The 22,587-nt window shown below is 36.6% G+C and overlaps 2 protein-coding genes and 1 pseudogene across 2 annotated transcripts; all 3 read left to right on the forward strand.

Moving 5' to 3' along the window:
• Window positions 1-101: 101 nt before the first annotated feature.
• On the forward strand, window positions 102-4,551 carry LOC114458452 (pleckstrin homology domain-containing family J member 1-like). Its single transcript, XM_028440821.1, has 6 exons — window positions 102-414; window positions 505-572; window positions 2,380-2,446; window positions 2,532-2,622; window positions 3,587-3,650; window positions 3,814-4,551. Exons 1-6 carry the CDS (start codon window positions 321-323, stop codon window positions 3,904-3,906), a joined length of 477 nt encoding a protein of 158 aa, XP_028296622.1. The 5' UTR covers window positions 102-320; the 3' UTR covers window positions 3,907-4,551.
• A 1,057-nt stretch (window positions 4,552-5,608) lies between these two features.
• Window positions 5,609-19,853, forward strand: LOC114458472 (fizzy-related protein homolog). The gene is made up of 14 exons (XM_028440847.1): window positions 5,609-5,792; window positions 6,938-7,011; window positions 8,729-8,857; window positions 9,705-9,768; window positions 10,444-10,574; window positions 10,652-10,737; window positions 10,823-11,006; window positions 14,476-14,541; window positions 15,202-15,304; window positions 15,398-15,582; window positions 16,647-16,880; window positions 16,957-17,061; window positions 18,779-18,871; window positions 18,972-19,853. The coding sequence occupies exons 2-14, from the start codon at window positions 6,943-6,945 to the stop codon at window positions 19,011-19,013; spliced, it is 1,491 nt and encodes a 496-aa protein (XP_028296648.1). The 5' UTR covers window positions 5,609-5,792; window positions 6,938-6,942; the 3' UTR covers window positions 19,014-19,853.
• Window positions 19,854-19,876: 23 nt separating this feature from the next.
• On the forward strand, window positions 19,877-19,993 carry LOC114458481 (uncharacterized; annotated as a pseudogene).
• Window positions 19,994-22,587: the final 2,594 nt, after the last annotated feature.

Raw genomic sequence — 22,587 nt, forward strand, 5'->3', positions numbered from 1 at the left:
TTATGAGTCATTTTGTGAGTTTACTTTGAGGACCGCACTACAGACGCTCTGAGAACGAAACTGTGCTTCAATTCTTTTTGTCCTTTACTGTTTGCCGTACAACTGTGCACGGAAGGAGTGTCTTTATGGTCTCTACACACCGTACACAGCAGTGTACATATCCGTGTGTGTAGCATTGACAACATTACATTAGACCTTGAATGACGGCAGAAATGACAGGGTGTGCTCACGAGGAGGATGTTAGATAACGACGTTTGATACACAGCTGTTAGACGGAATGGGAGTGTAGTAGTGTGTGTGTACTAGTGTGTGTGTCCGTGATGCGTTTCAACGAGAAGGAGCTGGTGTCTCTGAGCAGACAACCCTCAGTTATTTCAGCAGAGCTGGGAATGAGGGGACCGAAGAAAGGAGACGGTGAGCTGCTCTTCATCATCATCATCATTACACACACACACTCAGTGGTCATCTGTAGCTGAGGTGTAACCCTGTGACGTCACTCCACAGTGGTGAAGAGGAGGATGGTGAAACTTGTCGTCAACTTTCTCTTTTATTTCCGAACGGATGAAGATGAGGTGAGTTGAACTGATTCAACTTGTTCACACTGAACCTGATCACACAACCTGCATTAAAACTGGATTCAACCTCTGGGAAACTGAGCTACTACAAAGGTACTCAATGACCAGAAGGGATAAAAGGTGGAGTTCAAGGTCTTGTTCAGCAGCTAGAGGAGGATGGAGTGGAGTGGTGTGGACTCTGCATTGATCCTTCATGGTAAAGAAAGAGCTGAGCCTAAAGACGAAGCTCAAGATCTACTGGTCGACCTTGGCTCCTACCCTCACCTATGGTGATGAGCTTTGGGTCATGACCCAAAGAACAAGATTGCTACAATTGGCAGAAATGAGTTTTCTCCGTAGGGTGGCTGGGCTCTCCCCTAAGGTGTGTTCACACCCAACGCGACTCTGGTGACCAGATTTAATCCTAAATCAATATAAATGACACGACGTCAAGCAACCTTCCTTCAAGTGACGCTACTCACGTGATTCTAGCTGCTCAATCGCACCATCAAAGTTGAAAATTTGAAACTTACGTTCCTCCCTACGTCATGGGTGGTAGATGAAGCGAGCAAGAAGTCTCATCACGGGCTATTTAAAGGGTTTTATGGTATTATGAAAAAATCACTTTATAATTGGTTTTGCTACAGTGATATACATCCCTTTAGCCTCATTCAGAGGGACAACGTTGAAAAAGTCCTGTTTCCTCCCTCCCTTGTTATTCCACATTTTGTAAAAAGTCAGCTTCAAATGGGTGAGTTGGATTTTTCTCGCTACTTGATATCACCTAGCGGAAACTCCTCCTCCTGACAATCCTGGCTCCTCCTACCCTATAAGAATGTGAGTGTCTCCCTCTTAAACTACTTCACAGCTAAAACAAACACTGCTGTTTAATATAGAATATACATTATACTTTAGAACCCAGGGAGCAGTTCGATTTTTTCGTAACCGTTATATCACCTTTGACTTGATCTGACGTGTTTGTGACAATGCGACGCAGCGGTTGGACAAAACAAATGATTATCACCTTAAATGCACTATTCCTGTAGTTAATAGAGATGAGGAGGAAGAGAAAGTGACTCAGCTGCTGCTGCTGCTGCGATAGACACAGCCTGAAGCGCTGAGACGGACTCACAATCACAATAGCCACTTAAATAGCCATGTGTTTTACTGTAATGTGTAGTTTTTTGACTGTAAACAATAACAACAGTGTGTGGACAGCAAAGTGAGAATCGCTTTGGTGATCACTGATCTCCCGCGCAAGAGCGAGGCATAATGTCTGCGTCTATAGACACGCCCACTCATGAATATGCATAAGTTGGCCCAAAAACAGCCTGTTTATAGAAGGGTCATGAAATTGACTTTTCAGAGGCCTAAAACTTCAGAAAACAAGTGAGTTTGGGAAAATAAACCTGAAATACTATGTTGGGGTTCTTAGAACAAATAGAGATGGGTGAAAAATAGCATAATATTGGACCTTTAAGCATCTATAGGCACTGAAGTGTGAACGCATCTTTAGATCGTGCGATTGAGGCGGTATAATTGCATGAGTCACGTCGCTTGAAGGGAGGTCGCTTGACGTTGTGTCATTTACATTGATTTAGAATGAAATCAAGTCACCAGAGTCCTGGAAGTTGCGTTTGGTGTGAACTCGCCTTGAGTCGCTAAAAGTCACTCAAAGTCGAACATCAGAATCATAATCAGAAAGGATTTTATTTTTATTTTATTTGCTCCGCCAACACCGTCTCTGTGTCCAGTCCTTTCTAATGTACATCTGGTTTAATATAAAGTAAAAATATGCTGAGTATAAATGTAATTGTTTTATCAGCCAGTCGGAGCCTTGCTGTTGGAGCAGTGTAGGGTGGAGAAAGAAGACGGTCCTACGTTCTCCATCAGTGAGTCATGGCGTCCACGCACGTACGCGCACACACACACACAGTTCTTACAGACTAACTGATACAGCTTTTATTTCTTCTCCAGCTTTTATGGATGAAGCTGAAAGGAAGTATGTGTTTGAGTGTGATTCTGAGGAGCAGTGCAGAGAGTGGATGGACGCCATTGTTAAAGCTAGGTATGACTGAACTTTGTTCCTCATCCTCATCAACACTAACCATTATTAAAACTGACTTGTTGAATCATGACACAATTAAAACTTGCAGCAATCAGAGTAACGTTATGCAGCCCCCAACGCAAATGCTCAAGATGACCTTGTAAGCCCACAAAACGTCAGAAAAACATGCAAAACCACAACAAACATACACAAATATACACCAAAATAAAAGACCACTACACGTTTACACAAAAAACTGAAGAATATACAAAACGGCAACAAAAAAATATACAAATCAAAAAACATGCCCAAAAATGGTATTCCAAAACCAAATAAATGACATCAAAAACACACGAAATAGCTCGTAACAGACAAAGCCACAACAAAAATAAAAGGAAGGACTGAGAAACATACAAATCAACAACAAAAACAGACAAAATTACATTTGAACAGGAAAATTAAAAATATACAATATACCAAAAATACAAAAAGTGACTTGAAAACACAAAACACAAGTACAAATTTACACACAAAAAAAAATGAAAACTTTACAAAACAGCAACAAAAATAATCAAAGTGACTCAACAAAAATGCTTCCAAAACCGAAGAATGACAATTAAAACACGCAGACATATCAGACAAAACAACCAAGAGGAAGGACAGAAATCAACAGAAAAAATTCAGAAAATTAAAACTAAAAGAAAAATACACAATACGAATCCATTAAAAAAAAATACACAAAAATTATTCCAGAAATATACAAAACAAAAAAACAAATACACAAAAATTACTCCAAATACAAAAAAAGAAAAGAAAATAATGATGTGACTTTATTGCATGTATGCACATTTTAATATACATACATAAGAAAGTGAACATTAACTTAAGAAATAATTAATGGGACTCATCTCTGCTTCAGAACTCACTGAATCTACCACCTTTGTATGTGTTTTTATCTTATTTTACCTTATCTCATCTTTCACAGTTATGAGTTTATGAGGAAGAACCTGATTTTCTATCGAACTGAAATCCACAGACTTACAGGAAAGGTGAGAGAAATGTGTTTCCTTCATGTTTTCTCGTGGAAACACAGATTTTTTGCATTTTATTCTGGTGGTGGAATCAAAACCTATAATTAATTAATTTAGTGTAAATTGGAACTTTTTAAAAACATTTATTATCATTTTTAACACATTCTTCTGTCCTTCACAGGATCCCTTGGAGCAGTACGGCATCTCTGATGAAACTCGTTTCCAGGTCAGTAACGGACTGAAGCTGGAGTCCAGGGACACTTCGTCTCTGTAGATCTGCACAGCGCCTCCTGGTGGACAATCTCTGTCCTCACACTGGCATTCCTCCAATCTCTGGCCTCAGAATCACTATAACCATCATCACCAGTCACTCCCATTTACTGCTGCTGCGCCACACAATTAGCATGATGCTAACGCATTAGCTTTAACAACACATACTGATGAACGTCTTTGAATGCTGTACGTAGAAATAATGTGATTTCCTCTGTTGCTATCATTAGCGTTCATTACGTTAGCATCAGGTTTATCATCCAATCTGAAAATCAGTGAATTAGTTAAATATTTTTTATGATATGTTGTTTCAAATCCTTTTTTTAAAGCATGTAATCTCATCCTTTGTGTAAATAAGAGTCTCATGATGAGTTGCTGCTGCTGTATCTTCTTTCAGGCACTTTGAATGATATATTCCTCTAGTTTAGCTGTTATGGAAAAACTATTTTAATATAATTTTAAAACTGTTGCATGTATAACAAATGACGATAGTTTGCAACTATAATCTTCATTTTATTTGCTGAAAGTTTAAGTATAAAGTGCAAATGTCTTTTCTTTGTTTTTTATTTTGGTTGTCTGCTTTTTACGCTACATTTTTTTCACTGACATCACTTTGGTTTTACTAATAAAGTTTTTTGTTTGATAAGAATTGAATGCTTCATATTCATAATTTTCCATGAACTGGTGTTTCATAAACTGCTATAATGTGAGTCGACAACAGACAGGGACGCACAAAATGACACCAATAACACAAAATGATAAAAACATTAACCACAAAAACGCAAAAGTATACAAAACAACTACAAAAGTACACAAAATGAATCCAAAAACATCATCTGACAACACACAAAGCACTGCAAAGAAAAGAAAAATATATAAAATAAGAGAAAAAATTGCAAAAAATAGATGTAATGAAGAAAAAACCTGTCATTATTCTAAACTTTTGACTTTATTCTCACAAAATTCCAACTTTGTTCTCATAAAATTGTGACTATTCTCATAAAGTTGTGACTATTCTCATAAAATAATTACTTTGTCATGAAATTATAGCTATATTCTCATAAAATGACTATTCTTATAAAATTAACTTTGTTCTCATACAATTATGTAATTATTCTCATTAAATTATAACTTTATTGTCATGAAATTATAACTTTATTTTCATAAAATTTGTAACTTTGATCTCATAATTGTGACTTTATTCTCATAAAATTGTGACTTTATTCTCATAAAATTATGACTATTTTTGTTTATAAAATTGACTATTCGCATAAAATGATTACTTTGTCATGAAATTATAGCTATATTCACATGAAATGACTATTCTTATAAAATTGACTTTGTTCTCATACAATTATGTCATTATTCTCATAAAATTCTAACTTTGTCATGAAATTATAACTTTATTTTCATAAAATTTGGGACTTTTATCTCATAAAATTGCAACTTTTTCCAACTCAATTATGACTTTTTCTTGTGAAAGTAGGGCTTTATTCTCATATAGGAGTTATAAAGTCAAAGTAATCTTTTTCCCACAGTATGACACAAAGCTTTCGTCGCATTGCGTTAAACAAAAATGATAATAAATAACATAATTGAAAAATAGGCACACTGGTCCGTGTTTTTTAAGTGGAATTACGTTTCTATGACAACGGCGCAAAGTTTTGAATCAAAACTTGTGACGTCACGTTTTTCCCGTGGTGCATAGCGAACCCAAATTGGACGATCGACTAAAGACAACATTTGTGTATTGTTCGTGTTATAATTCAACAAATATCGCCATCGAACGTTAAATCCCTGCAGGATTCGAGCTCCGTGGGGACGTTTCGCCTTGTTTGACGGGGGAGAACCAACTGAAGAGCACCGGTTAGACAACGGGGAGGATTTAGTGTGAGTGTTAGCCGGAGAAGCTAGCGTCCATTTGTCAACCAAACGAGCTAAGCGTTAGCATTAGCTTTAGCCTTCTTTGTCAGCTTATTATTATTATTTTTTGTTTTATTATAGAGAAGTGGCTGCGTTTTAAAGACAGTTTAAATCTAATCTCTTTATTAGCGTGACTTTTTATTCAGTGTCCGGAAAAGGAATCAGTTAGCATAAGCAGCATTTTTCATCAGTTGTTAATGGAGTGTTGTTAGCTTTTTAGAAGGAGCTCAGCGCTGTTTATGTGAAGTGACATTTATCAACAAGTTTGATCCAAATTAGTTTGTTGGAGTCGGATTAAAGCAAAGTTTGTGCTGTTTACATCAAGTTTGATAATATGTAATATATATTTTAAACCTATAAATACACGGTTATTTCTTCATTGATCAGGTTCAGGTTGGATTAAGGAGATCATTAAGATAATTTACGCCACTGTAATATCATATATATAAAGCGAGAGATAATTTATTGAAATTAGGACGATTTTTGGTAAATTTCCACACGAATATAAGAGTGGGAATTTTGGGAATATAAAAAAATATAAACGTTTCATTTCAATTATTATTATTATTATTATTATTATTATTATTATTATTATTATTATTATTATTAATTAACCTGAAATTAGGAGTAACTTTTAAAAAACATTTGCTGATATTTTTGATGATGCTAAAATATATTTATTTTCCCCACTGTATTTACATTTCCTGTTAAAGTTTCCAATCTGGAAAATTCCTGAAATTTTACAACCCTAGTGAAAATGTTATGTTTTAAAATTGTATTATATTTATTTAAATGTTTGGATTATTATATTATATATTATTTAAATGACTCCCAATTTCCAGGTAATTATTTTTATATATATATAATTTTGTTACACAAAAAAATGTTATATGTATGAATCTGTTATATTTTTGGTTTTCCATGACAGTTTTTCATTTTTTCCACACATCACATTCCCTTCAAACATTTAAACCTACTTTGTTACATGTCTTTTTTCCCCTGTTGTCATAAGTAAAGTAAACACATTAGTAATGTTGAAGTCTGTTGAAGTCTTTTCTATCTGCTCTAAAAGTGAGTAACTGAGTAGTTTGTATTGATGTGTGGTTTCTCAGGTGTTATGGATCAGGACTACGAGTGTCGGCTGCTCAGGCAGATCAATATCCAGAATGAAAACGCAAGCCCCATCGTAAGTAGACAGAAAACAAAATATGATGTTTACTTTTACTGAACCTGGTTTAATTACAAAGACTGGAAATGTATAATAGCATCAAGAAGGATTCAAGAGGGATTACTCTTGGATTGTCCTTTTTGTAATTTGTGTACCGTATTTTCCAGCGTATAGAATGCTATTTTTTTTGACTGGACGTTCAAAAACCAGCATCAGATAATGTTGGAAAAGGTAAAGCTCTCACAGCTTTAATAATAGGATGGATGAGACGTGGACGGTGTCTGAGTGGAGGGAGAGCATGACAGCAGAAGTCACACATATGTTGAATATTTGTTTTTATTTTCTGTGGAGCGGTGCTGACTTGTATGAATTTATGGTGGGAAGAGGGTATAAATAGTACAAGGTTTAAAATGTAAGTTATCTTTTTAATATTATGAAATAATAAAAGGCATATAGTTGTTAAATCACCACGTTGGGTTTGTTTATGAGTGATCGCGTCAGTATTCTGACTCAGAGTCTTGACTCAACGTGATCGTTCCTAATGTTGATAGTTCACAGAGGGAGGTGTGGACCAGTCTGGATCCAGTAAAAAAAATGACCATAACAAGCAGTGATATATGCAGACGTGGAGCAGTGAGGAGGAGACTTTATGTGGAGAAGGAAACTCAGCAGCTGAAACTCATCATTTTAAGCATTTATGTTTTATTTTTTGTGTCTTGTTTCAAAAACCAGATACAGACTTGATTTGCATTGAATGTATTTTCTTTTTTGTGTCTGTTTTATTGCTTAGCACGAAATAAATGAATAATAATTAAAAAAAAAACACACATTAGAATATACGGAAAAAATACAAGTATGATTTTATGATTGTAATTGGTCTTACATTTCAAGATAAATGGTAACATTTGTTTTTTTAAAAAGATATGTATAAACAACATGGGTTAATGTAAATCTAACAAAAAATCACCAAAGCCGTTCAACAAAGATTTTTCTTAATGAATTTTATTTTTTTGTATTTTTTTGTATTTTTTTTAGTCATCTTGTGTTTTTGGAGTTATTTAGATTTCTTAGTTTGTTTTTTGGTGTATTTTACTGTCATTTTGTGTATTTTTGTGTGTTTACTTTGGGGGCCAACAGTTGCACGTCTGCACTAGACACTAGAAAAAATGTTGCCCTAACCCTATGTACCTGATGTGGCATTTTACTGTGAAGTTGCTCTTAAATTTAATTTGAAAATTGGAATAAAAAGTCTTAAAACATCTTGAATTTAATTTGACTAAAGCTGTAGGAACCATGTTATTATGAATAAATGTGTTTTTTAACCTTTTTAATAAGATGACCAGATCGTGTGTTTGCCATCTGCTGTCACTACATTTATTTTGAAAATCCTGATTGTGTGAAAAGGAAAGCAAAGCGCTGAACATTTATCTGTGATGGTGTTAGTTTAGTTCACTTCTCCGTGTGTGGGAGGTTCAAATGAACAGGACACTCATTGGATGGTGTCACTATTTATGGTTAAATGAAGCCTGAACCTTAGCGGCCAAATGACTGGCGTTTGTTAATGTCACGTCCTGTCACTGACGCTCACACACATACACACACTCACAAACACACACACACACACACACACCATCTGCCACGTTTTCAGTGCTAATATTTCAGTTTTCCTTTTTGAAAGGCTTCATGTATGCGTCTGTGGCCTCTTCTCTTTCTCTCTGTGTGTGTGTATGTGTAGAAAAGTGTGGGGGCTGTGCGAACTCTGACACCCACCAGCTCCCCGCTGTCCTCCCCCAGCAAACACGGCGATCGCTTCATTCCCTCCCGGGCGGGCGCCAACTGGAGTGTCAACTTCCATCGCATTAATGTGAGCATTGCACTCGTTACACCCAGAATACCAACAAAGGATCACGTCCATAGCCTTAAACAGCATCGTTTAACCACAAATGTACATTTTACTTTTAGCAACAAAATTACTAAAAAAAAAAACAAAAACACACAAAACTACAGCAAAAATATTTCTTTTTAAACACAAAAATACATAACGCTGCAAAGAAAAATACACAAAACACCAAAATACACTAAACATACACAGAACAACAAAAATGCATGAAAAGACTCGAAAAACAAAATACACCAAAAACATCCAAGACATCTACAGACACAAAAGTTGACAAAACAAACCAAATAAATCAATAAAAATACAAAAAACAATACACAAAACAAACTAAATCAACACATAAAGGAACAAAAACAAAAATGCAGAACTACAACAAAAATACAAAAAAAAAAACTGAAAAATACAAAAAGAAAACACACAAAACAAACACACCTAGCAACAAATATACTTTGATTTGATTTAATTTAATATTGAACATGAACACAACAGCAGAGTATCTCACAATGAAAAATAATAATGATAATAATAGTAATAAAAAAATAAATAAATGAAAATGAATCAAACAAGGCAAAGAGAGAACAACTGGTACACAACATCCTGCTCGTGTCGAAACTCAAGACAAACAGACAAAACAAACACAAAAAACCCAGAAGATACACAAAACAAATGCACCAAATAAAAAAAAAAAAAACACACATTTTTATTGGGATTAAACTCCTCCCACAACCCAGACTTCACCTGGTGGTGCAGCTTGTGTTATATGTGTGAGACAGGAAATATTATTGAACATTTTTCATTTTTCTTTGTAATTCAGGAAATTGAAAAGTCGCACAATCAGAACAGGAAAACCAAAGACGGGACCACGGACAGCAACAAAGGTATCAGTGTCAATATTGGCTTAAAAGTGGCAGAAGTGGGGGTTGGGCTCATGTAATTTAAAAACTAAGAACAATTAGTTTAAACTGGCAAAAATTGGGCATGACAAATCATGAATCTGGTTAAATTGGCCTAAATAAAAAAGTGACAATAATGGCTCAACATATGTGACATTAGGTGGAAAAGTGGTAGAAAGGGTTTATAAGTGCTGGAAATATCTTAAAAGTGGGGAAAATGTGCAGAAAAGGCATTGAAATGTGATGGAGAAGTGTCAGAAATGGGAGTAATGCATTAAAAAGAGCAAAAATATGGCAAGAAAAAGTGAGTCGTGGGCCCAAATGGACACTTGACCCCAAGGTTGAGAACCCATGCCCTGATGGTTAAAACAAAATATTCAATTTTTAATATGTAATTGTTTAAAAATGCTGAATTATAGGGGGTTAAATATTTTTCTTAAATCATCAATTTAATTAATGCATTGATATGGTAGCGCTGCAGTGAACCCTGACGCTCTCCTCTACTTCCTATCTGTGCTCTATTCTACTTCCTGTCTGTGCTCTATTCTACTTTTTGTCTGTGCTCTTCTCTACTTCTTGCCTGTGCTCTATTCTACTTCCTGTCTGTGCTCTCCTCTACTTCCTGCCTGTGCTCTATTCTACTTCCTGTCTGTCTCTCAGCTGATGGCTTGGCGTACTCGGCTCTGCTGAAGAACGAGCTGCTGGGCGCAGGAATAGAGAAGGTCCAGGACCCTCAGTCTGAGGACCGTCGCCTGCAGCCGTCCACTCCAGCCAAAAGGAGCCTTTTCAGTGTAAAACTAATAAACAGAGGATGAGTTTTTATTTCCTGTCTTTGTCTTTGTGAGGTGACACGTGTTTGTGTTTCTAGTATTCAGTCAGTGCTAAAAGGGCTTTACCAGAGGAGGATGGAAACACTGTGTCTCCTTATTCACTGTCACCTGTCAGCAGTAACAGGTCAGACATATTTAGTCTGTACTTATTCCTCCTTTTTCTGCTGATGTTTGTCACATTTGAGACGTTTCCGTTTCTTGTCTTTCAGCCAAAAGTTGCTGCGCTCGCCCAGAAAACCCACACGTAAGATCTCCAAGATTCCTTTTAAAGTCCTGGATGCTCCCGAGCTTCAAGACGACTTCTACCTCAACCTGGTGGACTGGTCCTCACTCAACGTGCTCAGCGTGGGACTGGGAACGTGTGTGTACCTGTGGAGTGCCTGCACCAGCCAGGTGGGACACATGGCCCAGTCTGGGTTAAACTAAGCCTGAGTTTAGACCACACATGAAACTAAGCCTGAGTTTAGACCACACATGAAACTAAGCCTGAGTTTAGACCAAACATGAAACTATGCCTGAGTTTAGACCACACATGAAACTAAGCCTGAGTTTAGACCAAACATGAAACTATGCCTGAGTTTAGACCACACATGAAACTAAGCCTGAGTTTAGACCAAACATGAAACTATGCCTGAGTTTAGACCAAACATGAAACTAAGCCTGAGTTTAGACCAAACATGAAACTATGCCTGAGTTTAGACCAAACATGAAACTATGCCTGAGTTTAGACCAAACATGAAACTAAGCCTGAGTTTAGACCACACATGAAACTAAACCTGAGTTTAGACGACACATGAAACTAAGCCTGAGTTTAGACCACGCATGAAACTAAGCCTGAGTTTAGACCACACATGAAACTATGCCTGAGTTTAGACCAAACATGAAACTATGCCTGAGTTTAGACCAAACATGAAACTATGCCTGAGTTTAGACCAAACATGAAACTAAGCCTGAGTTTAGACCACACATGAAACTAAACCTGAGTTTAGACGACACATGAAACTAAGCCTGAGTTTAGACCACACATGAAACTATGCCTGAGTTTAGACCAAACATGAAACTATGCCTGAGTTTAGACCAAACATGAAACTAAGCCTGAGTTTAGACCACACATGAAACTAAGCCTGAGTTTAGACCAAACATGAAACTAAGTCTGAGTTTAGACCAAACATGAAACTAAGTCTGAGTTTAGACCACACTTGAAACTAAGTCTGAGTTTAGACCACACTTGAAACTGCGTCTGAGTTTAGACCAAACATGAAACTAAGTCTGAGTTTAGACCAAACATGAAACTAAGTCTGAGTTTAGACCAAACATGAAACTAAGTCTGAGTTTAGACCAAACATGAAGCTATGCCTGAGTTTAGACCAAACATGAAACTATGCCTGAGTTTAGACCAAACATGAAACTAAGCCTGAGTTTAGACCAAACATGAAACTAAGTCTGAGTTTAGACCAAACATGAAACTAAGCCTGAGTTTAGACCAAACATGAAACTATGCCTGAGTTTAGACCAAACATGAAACTATGCCTGAGTTTAGACCAAACATGAAACTATGCCTGAGTTTAGACCAAACATGAAACTATGCCTGAGTTTAGACCAAACATGAAACTAAGCCTGAGTTTAGACCAAACATGAAACTAAGTCTGAGTTTAGACCAAACATGAAACTAAGCCTGAGTTTAGACCAAACATGAAACTATGCCTGAGTTTAGACCAAACATGAAACTATGCCTGAGTTTAGACCAAACATGAAACTATGCCTGAGTTTAGACCAAACATGAAACTATGCCTGAGTTTAGACCACACTTGAAACTGAGTCTGAGTTTAGACCACACTTGAAACTGAGTCTGAGTTTAGACCAAACATGAAACTAAGTCTGAGTTTAGACCAAACATGAAACTAAGTCTGAGTTTAGACCACACTTGAAACTAAGCCTGAGTTTAGACCACACATGAAACTAAGCCTGAGTTTAGACCAAACATGAAACTAAGCCTGAGTTTAGACCACACTTGAAACTAAGTCTGAGTTTAGACCACACTTGAAACTGAGTCTGAGTTTAGACCACACTTGAAACTAAGCCTGAGTTTAGACCACACATGAAACTAAGCCTGAGTTTAGACCAAACATGAAACTAAGTCTGGGTTTAGACCAAACATGAAACTAAGTCTGAGTTTAGACCACACTTGAAACTGAGTCTGAGTTTAGACCACACTTGAAACTGAGTCTGAGTTTAGACCACACTTGAAACTGAGTCTGAGTTTAGACCAAACATGAAACTAAGTCTGAGTTTAGACCAAACATGAAACTAAGTCTGAGTTTAGACCAAACATGAAACTAAGTCTGAGTTTAGACCAAACATGAAACTAAGTCTGAGTTTAGACCACACTTGAAACTAAGTCTGAGTTTAGACCAAACATGAAACTAAGTCTGAGTTTAGACCAAACATGAAACTAAGTCTGAGTTTAGACCAAACATGAAACTAAGTCTGAGTTTAGACCAAACATGAAACTAAGTCTGAGTTTAGACCAAACATGAAACTAAGTCTGAGTTTAGACCACACTTGAAACTAAGTCTGAGTTTAGACCACACTTGAAACTAAGTCTGAGTTTAGACCAGAATTGGGCAACGCATAAGATTGTAACACAAAATTACTTTCAAAAACATACAAAATTACAAACAAAAAGTACAAGAATATAAAATGACTCTAAGAACAAACAAGACAACTAGAAATAAATAACTGGAAGAAATATACAAAGTGACAACAAAAAATTACAAAAAGGAAACCAAAAACGTAAAACAACAATAGCAATACACAAAAATGACTAAAAAAACACATAAAAATGGAAAAAAATACACTAATGGACAACAAAAATATTAAAAATGACAAAAAACATAAAACGACTTCATAAATACACAAAAATGACACAAAAAACCACACAAATTGACAAAATACACTTCGGTTCAGTTCACTTTATTAGACATTTGCAGTATGAGAATCACATTGGGAAAAAATGTGCAAGGAGCTCAAAGTGCACTGTCAACATTTAAAGACATTTCATGATAAAAAAAAAACAAATAAACAATCAATGCCACTAAAAATACTGTAATGTAAAATACTGTACAGTCAAGAGTCGCATAAATCCACATAAGATACTATAGGGTCGATACTGTACAATAATAAGTCCATAGAAAATGAAAGTGCCTTGTTTAGAGTCATCATAGCTTGTGGGAAGAAACTGTTGGAATGGCGAGCAGTAGAACATTTGATGGAGCGATACCTTTTCCCTGAAGGAAGCATTTCAAAGATGTCCCTGGCAGAATGGCCTGAGTCATCATTATGAATTTGTAAAGCTCGATTTAAGAGTCTGGCTTTATGTGTGGCCTCCAGGAGCGGCAAAGTACAGCCAATGGTCCTGCTGGTTGAGCAAACCACTTTGTTTAAAGCATTTTTTTCTTTCAGAGTGAGATTATCAAACCACACAGTAATACAATTGGTTAAGACACTCTCAATTACACAATAGTAGAAGTTTAAAAGAACAAAAGGACAACAGTATTTTGCAAAATTACTCAAAAAACATAAAATGACATAAAAATACACTAAAGGACAACAAAATTACTCGAAAAAACAACTTTATAAATACACAAAAATGACTCAAAAACACACAAAATGACAAAATTTAACTCTAAAGGACAACAAAAATACACAAAATTATTAGATAAAACTTCATAAAAACACAAACTCTGTTATTTCCTGTGTTAATGCTCAGATGTGTCATTATTCTAATGCTGACTTGAGTGTTGATCATGTGACATTTTTTTACTCACACTTTGTGTGTGTGTGTATGCGTGTGTGTGTGTAGGTGACCCGTCTGTGTGACCTCTCTGTTGAAGGTGACTCAGTAACGTCTGTAGGATGGTCTGAGAGGGTGAGTGGGTTCTAAACACGTCTCTATGACGACTCTTTGGTGTTTGTTATCATTAATTATGAAGGCAAATGTCACTTGGGAGGAAAAATATTTATTTATAGTTGCACAGGTTGCAAAGGTGGAAATTTTACGGGAACTTAAGCTTGGGTATATGCAAAAAAAAAATTCATGGGAATTATTTATTGAAATGAACTGAAACTCTGCATTAATTTTTAAAATAACTGATGATGATATTTGAGATGATGCTAAAATATATTTTGCCAACTGTTAATAAGGGCCAACCTTTCATTTAGAAATTTTCCTGTTGGAAAATTCCCCTGGAAAGTTTAAAACTTTCCCAGAATTTCCAGAATTTTATCAAAGCTAATTGAAATATTGTATAATGCTAATATTTATGTTCTGATTAATGAAAAAATATCTAATTCCCAAAATTTCATGGAAATTTTCAACCCTGTTGTGACCCAAAGTGGAAGTGACGATTTTTCAAAATAAGGTCATGGTGCCAAACATAAAAATTAAAGACTGGTTGTGGATTTTATTGTTTAGGTCATTTTTATAGTTGGATACAAAAAATGAAAACAAATCCCGGCCTTTATTTGATCTATTTCTTCTTCTATGTAAATATATATGACATATGAGCATGTGATTGCTTGTTTTCAGGGTAACTTGGTTGCCGTAGGAACTCATAAAGGTTACGTACAAATCTGGGATGCGGCGGCAGGGAAGAAGCTCTCTGTACTAGAAGGTCACACGGCCCGAGTGGGTGAGTACGGGGGGGTGCTTTTTTATTCATCCTCACAGTAAGATTGGTTCAGGGCATGCACATTAACCCCGCCCCCTTTACCCCACCCCCCAGGCGCTCTGGCGTGGAACGCAGACCAGCTTTCGTCGGGAAGCCGTGATCGCGTAATCCTGCAGCGTGACATCAGAGCTCCGCCCCTTCAGTCAGAGCGCCGCCTACAGGGCCACAGACAGGAAGTGTGTGGACTGAAGTGGTCCACGGACCATCAGCTGCTCGCCTCTGGAGGGAACGACAACAAGGTACGGACAGAGATTGTTATCTTAGAGTCTTTTATTGTTGATGGAAATATTATCGGACCACCAATATTATTGGATGATATTTGCCGTCAAATGTTGACGATATATTTTTCTTTTGTAACACGTTTGCATTTGTTAAGGATTTTCTGTAATCCGGAAAAAATGTGAGAATTGACATTCTGAAACCTTTATTTTTGATTTTTTCCAAATTAATTTAAATCAAGGCCTCAATATAACACAGACAATACCTCACATGCACGTTTTGAGACAATATCACATATTTCCTTGGTATTTTTCCTCCAGAAATCAGATGACTGGCTATTTAGCAAGTGCAACAAATGGACAAATATGTCAAATAGTCCCTCATAATCTTGTCTGAAATTCAATGAGCTCTTTCTAGGCTGTCGTCCATTTACATTTATTTGTTTCAAATGTTATAGTGTTTTAAAAATGAATAATACATATGGGCAGAACTTTCTGTGTGGTAGCAGTAAGACTATGACAAAAGACAAAATGACTCTAAAACCACACAAAATGACGAGAAAATTATGATTATTGGGTGATTAAAGGGGACATATTATGCAAAATTTTCACCTTTTAATGTAGGTCTATGTGGTCTAAATGACATTTCTGTGCTGGTGTTCACTCAAAACATAACATGAATTATGGAAGAGAAGAGGTTTAATACCCTGCAAAAACGAGTTCTGCGAGAGCGCTCCGTTTTAGGGGGTGTGTCCCTGGATTAGCATTGACCTCCCCCTTCCCCGCCCCTGTCTTCCGCGGAGTGGCACACACTAAATGTGCGTTCACACCGAACGCAACTGAAGGGACTAGATTACATTCAAAATGTAAATGACACAACTTCATGAGGTCCTGCGTGACCTCGTCGCTCAAAGTTAAAAGAGTTGAACTTTTCTAGCAACTTCTACCTTCACTGTCTGTAGAGCCGAGGCAGCAGCCCTGTTTTTCCTGTTTAACGGGTTAGCAGTGTGGCTAACGTCGCTCTTGCTATGTAATCTTGTGTGATTTTAGCGTAAACATCTCAATTATGTATGTGTGTTATCCAGCTGCTGGTGTGGAACCACTCCAGTGTTCTCCCAGTGCAGCAGTACACTGAGCACCTAGCAGCGGTGAAGGCCATAGCCTGGTCCCCCCACCAACACGGGCTGCTGGCGTCGGGGGGGGGCACTGCCGACCGCTGCATCCGCTTCTGGAACACGCTGACGGGTCAGCCTCTGCAGTGCACCGACACCGGGTCACAGGTCTGTAACCTGGCCTGGTCCAAGCACACCAACGAGCTGGTACGTACTACACACACACACACACACACGTACTGGGAATAAAGCAGGTTAACTCCCTGGTTTCTATCCACCACAGGTCAGCACACATGGATACTCCCAGAACCAGATCCTGGTGTGGAAATATCCGTCTTTAACCCAAGTGGCAAAACTCACGGGACATTCCTACAGAGTTCTTTACCTGGTCAGTACGTCCCTGGTAACGCTCCCAAAGCTCCAACATGGAATTATATTTAAAACCAACAGATCAAACAGCATAAAACAAGGAATGAAATCACATTAAATGAAATAAAAAATATCGTCACAGTCACACTACACCAGACATGGGCAACTGGCGGCCCCCAAAGTAAATGTACAAAATGACAGAAAAAATACACAAACCAAAAGCAATAATACATTAAAAAATACAAAGAATTACAACATTGCAGGAAAATATAGTAGACAAGAATGCTAATATTTGTTTGGATATGATTACAGTTATTTAAAATTACTCCTAATTTTTGTTTAATTCCATTAAATAATTCAGGAATTTAAGTTCAAAGGTTTTGGGAATATTCAAAAATATCAACTTTTCTTTCGAATTATTTATTCGAAATCACTTTAAATGACTGATATTTTAAATAATACTAAAATATGTTTCCCCAACTGTTAATTCCGGTTGGAAAATTCCCATGGAAAGTTTCCAACTTTGAAAAATTCCTAGAATTGAGCAAATCTAGTAGAAATATTATGTTTTTTTATTGTATTATTTTGAATGGATGCAGATATGAAAAAATCTGTAAAAAGTGTGTGATCATAAAACTTCCCAGTCAGCTTGTCTTCATCTTCCCTGCAGGGAAGATGCCCTTTTTATACTTCTTTCCATTTAGTTTATAATAAATCCTTTTCAATAAAACCATCATGCTTTCATCTGGACCTCATCATTCAACAAGAGCACAAAACATGTTTCCAAACGAGGACAATCGTAAATTTAGCGTGAAAATGTAAATATTTGTGTTCCGATTAATTAAAAAAATAATTCCCCTGATAAGTGAATATTCCCAAAATTGCAAAGCTTAAGTTCCTCCGCCTAATTTAATGTGGCCCCCAAAGTAAATGTACAAAACAACAGAAAAATACACAAAACAAAAGTAAGAATACATTAAAAAAATACAAAGAATTACAACATTGCAGGAATATACAGTAAAAGACAAGAAAACACAGAAAATACTCCAAAACGACACTAAACTACTACAGAAATGAACAAAACGACAAAAGTAATTTACAAAATGACTCCAAATAACACAAAATGACTACACAAATACACAATAGGACTCCAGAATGTTTACAAAATTACAGAAAATGTAAATTGTAACAATGAAAGAACCCACAGTACTAACAAACAAGCAAAACGACAACAGCTATACACAAAAATTACTCTAAAAAACGCAAATATGTCAACACAAATACACAATATGACTCCAGCCAGTTTCCGTTGGAAAACACCTTTTTTTTTTTTTTTAACTTATTTTTTTCCCGGGCGACCGTGGCTCAGGTGGTAGAGGGTCGTCTTCCGATCGAGAGGTTGAGGGTTCGATCCCAGTACCTGACTATGTGTCGAAGTGTCCTTGGGCAAGACACTGAACCCTAAGTTGCTCCCAGTGGTCGACTAGCGCCTTGCATGGCAGTCCTGTCCCACTGGTGTGTGAATGTGAGAGTGATTGGGTGAATGAGCTGATATGTAAAGTGCTTTGAGACTGTTTCAGTGTGGGGATAAAGCGCTATATACGTAAATCAAGTCCATTTACCATTTAAACTTTCCTAAATTTACTGGACATTTTTCGTCCCTTTGCAACTTTAAATGTGCCACAGATAGGAAGTCAAATACGAATATGAAATTGAGTACATTTGTGCGTGTGTAGGCCATGTCGCCGGACGGTGAAGCCATTGTGACCGGAGCCGGAGATGAAACGCTACGATTCTGGAATGTCTTCAGTAAAATGCGATCCACCAAGGTACACACACACACACACACACACACACACACACACACACTCACACTCACACTCACACAGAGTTGAGCTTCCGTAACGTGGTTCTCTGTGTGTCCCTCAGGAGTCTGTGTCCGTGTTGAACCTCTTCACCAGGATACGATAGTCAAACAAGGAGGAGAACAATCTTTGCATGTATCGAGTAGTAAACCCATCACACTCACACACACACTGGGGAGCGAGGGCCCTGTGGAAAGCCCGGTCCCGCTCGTCTCTATTCACAAAAAAGGACTCTGTGCATACCTGCCAAACCTTGTTCTTTTTGTTTTTGTCCTATTTATTTTCCTTCAATGCGTGAATGTGTGCGTGTGCATGTGTTTTAATTAGTTATTTTTTTACAAAATAAGTTCTTACTCGTTGGTGCGTTCGTACGGACGCGTTTGGTCTGATCTGTGGTCGATAATTGATAGAAATCTTTGCAGTTTCTGAGAACAAATCTTTTTCTAAAGACTGTTTAACAGAATCAATACAGACTGGAATAAAGTCTGATTCTAAACAATGAGGAGGAGGAAAACTGCTAAAGATAAAGTCAAAAAGAAGAGAATCTTTGTTTGTTTATTATTTTTATGTGTTTTTTGTAATAAGGAGCATCAACCACTTTGGATCACCAGTATTGAGCGACAGAAGAAGAAGAAACTCCGGGCACTTCTCTTTACGACTAATCTTCTGTGTTAATAACATAACATGAACCCTGTTTCCTGAAACTATTTCTTTCTTTTTTTTAATCTTTTCTTCCTTGACTTGGTTTGATTCTATTTATTTATTTCACTTCTTTGATGGCGTGTGTTTGGAGCTGAAACAACTTCTTTCTTTTTCTTTCTTTTTGCCACTTCTTAACAACGCTGCCAACTTTGACCATGGAGAGAATGTTAAAAAAAAAAAAAAGAGGAAAATATTTCTGTACCGACAGATAATCAACAATTAAAAAACATATCTTATAACTCAAGTGGCCTGAGTGTGTTTATTTAACACCAGGCCATACCAGCCTGTCATTGCCCGATCCCGTTAGATCTCGGAAGCTAAGCAGGTCTGGGCCTGGTTAGTAGTTGGATGGGAGACCACTGAGAATTCCAGGTGCCACAGTGGGGTGGCAGTCACCCAGTGGGATCTGTCATTGTGCCCTTGGGCAAGGCACTTCACCTACATTGCCTAGTATGAATGTAGTGTGTGAGTGAGTGTTGGTGGTGGTCGGAGGGGCCGATGGCGCACTATGGCAGCCTCGCTTCCGTCAGTCTGCCCCAGGGCAGCTGTGGCTACAATACTAGTTTACCACCACTAAGTGTGGAGTGAAAGAATAATGCCTAAATTCTGTAAAGCGACTTTGAGTGTCTATGATAAAGCGCTATATAAAACTGATGATGCATTATTTAAACTAAAGTGCCAAATAAAGCAGTCGTTGCACAAAATGATTCCACAAAACTCCAAATATACACAAGACCACTACAAACATTAATAAAAGATAACAGAAGAATTACAAAATTAGACCAAATTTTACACAAATCCACAACAAAAACAGAAAGATAAGATGGAAAATATACGAACCAACAACAAAATGACTCCCAAAACAAACAAGAACACTACAAACATGACCAAACAGAACAGTATATACTAAAGAACCGAATTTGAGAGAAAAATATACAAAACAACAAAAGTGCAAACAATTACAGAAAAAAACACTACACAAAAAATACACAAAATGACTCCAAAATCCTACAAAACAAAAACACAGAATATAAGGCAAATATAGAAAATAACAAAATTATACAAAAAGACAAAAAAACTAGAGAAAAATAATACTAAAGGATCCCCAAAAAATACACAAAATTACTTCAAAATCACACAAATCAACAAAAATGACAGGAAACACAGATAAAGTTTGTTTGTTTCCTGTGTTAATGTTAAATGTAATCAACAAAATTACTCCCAAAACAACAACAACAGATATACAAAAATGACTGAATAAAATACAAAACATTTTCTTTGTGGTTTCCTGTGTTATGCTCTGATTGGTCATTATTCTAATGCTGACATGAATTTTGATCACGTGACCCTCAGATCTGGTCCGTCTCAGTCCTGTGGCCAACCTGTAGAGGTCATCTTTATCTTTACTGTATTTGCAGGTTCTTGTGGTCTTTTCACATATATTTGCTATATTTTTTGCTATATTTCACATGCTTTTAGCAGCTCTGAGTTGAATAAATAAATGAGCTGGTCTGTGTTTGTGATTTATAAATCTGGATCAGGCTCATGGTTGGATTCAACAGGAAAAGCCTTTGAAATGAAAGAGATTTGAGTGAATGAACACAAAGGTGTTCCTGCAGTGAAGTGGATGTGATTAGAATCACCTAAACTATGGACCTGAGTGACTCAGATGGTTTCAGCCTCTCTTCAGACTCCATTCATCAGTGAAATCATATGAAAGCTCTATTATGCTGATCAGATCAATGGATCCTCTCAGTGGGCAGATGTTGCTCCTAATGCATAATCTCACCTCCTGATGTTTCTATCAGACACGTCTACACAGCTGGATGGATGTCCCACATGGCTCCGCCCTAAGCTCCGCGGTTTCCCTCCACAGGTGAATCAAAGGATCGGATTTCAGAGTCAGTCAGCACTGGATCACGGACAGAGGACACACACACACTGAATACATGGAAATCAACAGTGATGCATGGGTTAACTGGTGGCCCGGGGGCCACATGTGGTCCGAATTCGGATCTTTTGTGTCCCCCAAAGGTAACACACAAAAGGACTCCCAAAAAACACACACAAAATGACAGAAAAATGAACAAGAAGACTAAAGAAATGATGAAAAATACACAAAACAATAATTAAAAAAAAAATTGGAAATGAGAACAGAAATACATAAAATGACAAATTGTGAAAAATGGCACATAAAAAAAAATACACAAAACAGCAAGAACACACAATGATTTCAAAGATAAGATAAGACCATTATTCGTCCCACAGTGGTGACTTCAAATCACATAAAACAACAACAAACACATGCAATGTGATCTTGAAAAATACACAAAATGACTCAAACACAACAAAATGAGGACAGAAAAACACAAAATGACATTTTATTTGTCCCATAGTGGTGAAAATTCACAACAAATTTAACAAAAAAAACTCTTTTTAAAGAGAAAAAATGAAGAAGAAAAAAGCAATAAAAGAAAGATCACAAAAAACAAAAGCATACTTATTATTGTTATTAGTATATTAATGCTAAAGTAGTCATTGTTAGTGTAGTTAGTATCTATAATAATATAAAGCATTATTGTGAATGTAGGCGGACGTGCGCTAACCACTCCACTGTACATCCTAATAATAATAATGTATTACAATAGAGTGATTGTGTATTTTTCTCTCAATACGTGTGTTTTTATAGTAATTTTGTTTATTATATTTTTTTTTTGCATTTGGAGTCATTTTGTAAAATAAAAAAAATGTGTATTTGTTATTTTGTAGTTTTGTGTGTTCTCTAAGTCATTTTGTGTATTTTTTTTTATCATTTCATGTGTTTTTTTCATTATTTCGTATTTTTTGTTAAATTTATTTTTAGTTTTGTGTGTGTGTGTTTGTAATTGTCTCTGTATTTTGTTTTTGTTTTGTGTTTTTGTGTATTTTCCTCTGGAAGAAGTGGCTTTGAGATCTGGGCCTCGCTGCTCAGTATGCTG

The sequence above is a fragment of the Gouania willdenowi genome, unplaced genomic scaffold, assembly GCF_900634775.1.
Source record: "Gouania willdenowi unplaced genomic scaffold, fGouWil2.1 scaffold_119_arrow_ctg1, whole genome shotgun sequence".
Lineage (NCBI taxonomy): Eukaryota > Metazoa > Chordata > Actinopteri > Blenniiformes > Gobiesocidae > Gouania > Gouania willdenowi.

Excerpts from the sequence above, each read along its gene's own strand:
- LOC114458452 (XM_028440821.1), top strand. The coding sequence starts at position 321 with ATGCGTTTCAACGAGAAGGAGCTGGTGTCTCTGAGCAGACAACCCTCA. Across the intron at positions 415-504 it reads GGGACCGAAGAAAGGAGACG|TGGTGAAGAGGAGGATGGTG; the intron begins GTGAGCTGCTCT and ends GTCACTCCACAG. Across the intron at positions 3,651-3,813 it reads TCCACAGACTTACAGGAAAG|GATCCCTTGGAGCAGTACGG; the intron begins GTGAGAGAAATG and ends TGTCCTTCACAG.
- LOC114458472 (XM_028440847.1), top strand. The coding sequence starts at position 6,943 with ATGGATCAGGACTACGAGTGTCGGCTGCTCAGGCAGATCAATATCCAG. Across the intron at positions 7,012-8,728 it reads ATGAAAACGCAAGCCCCATC|AAAAGTGTGGGGGCTGTGCG; the intron begins GTAAGTAGACAG and ends GTGTATGTGTAG. Across the intron at positions 16,881-16,956 it reads CCAAGCACACCAACGAGCTG|GTCAGCACACATGGATACTC; the intron begins GTACGTACTACA and ends TATCCACCACAG.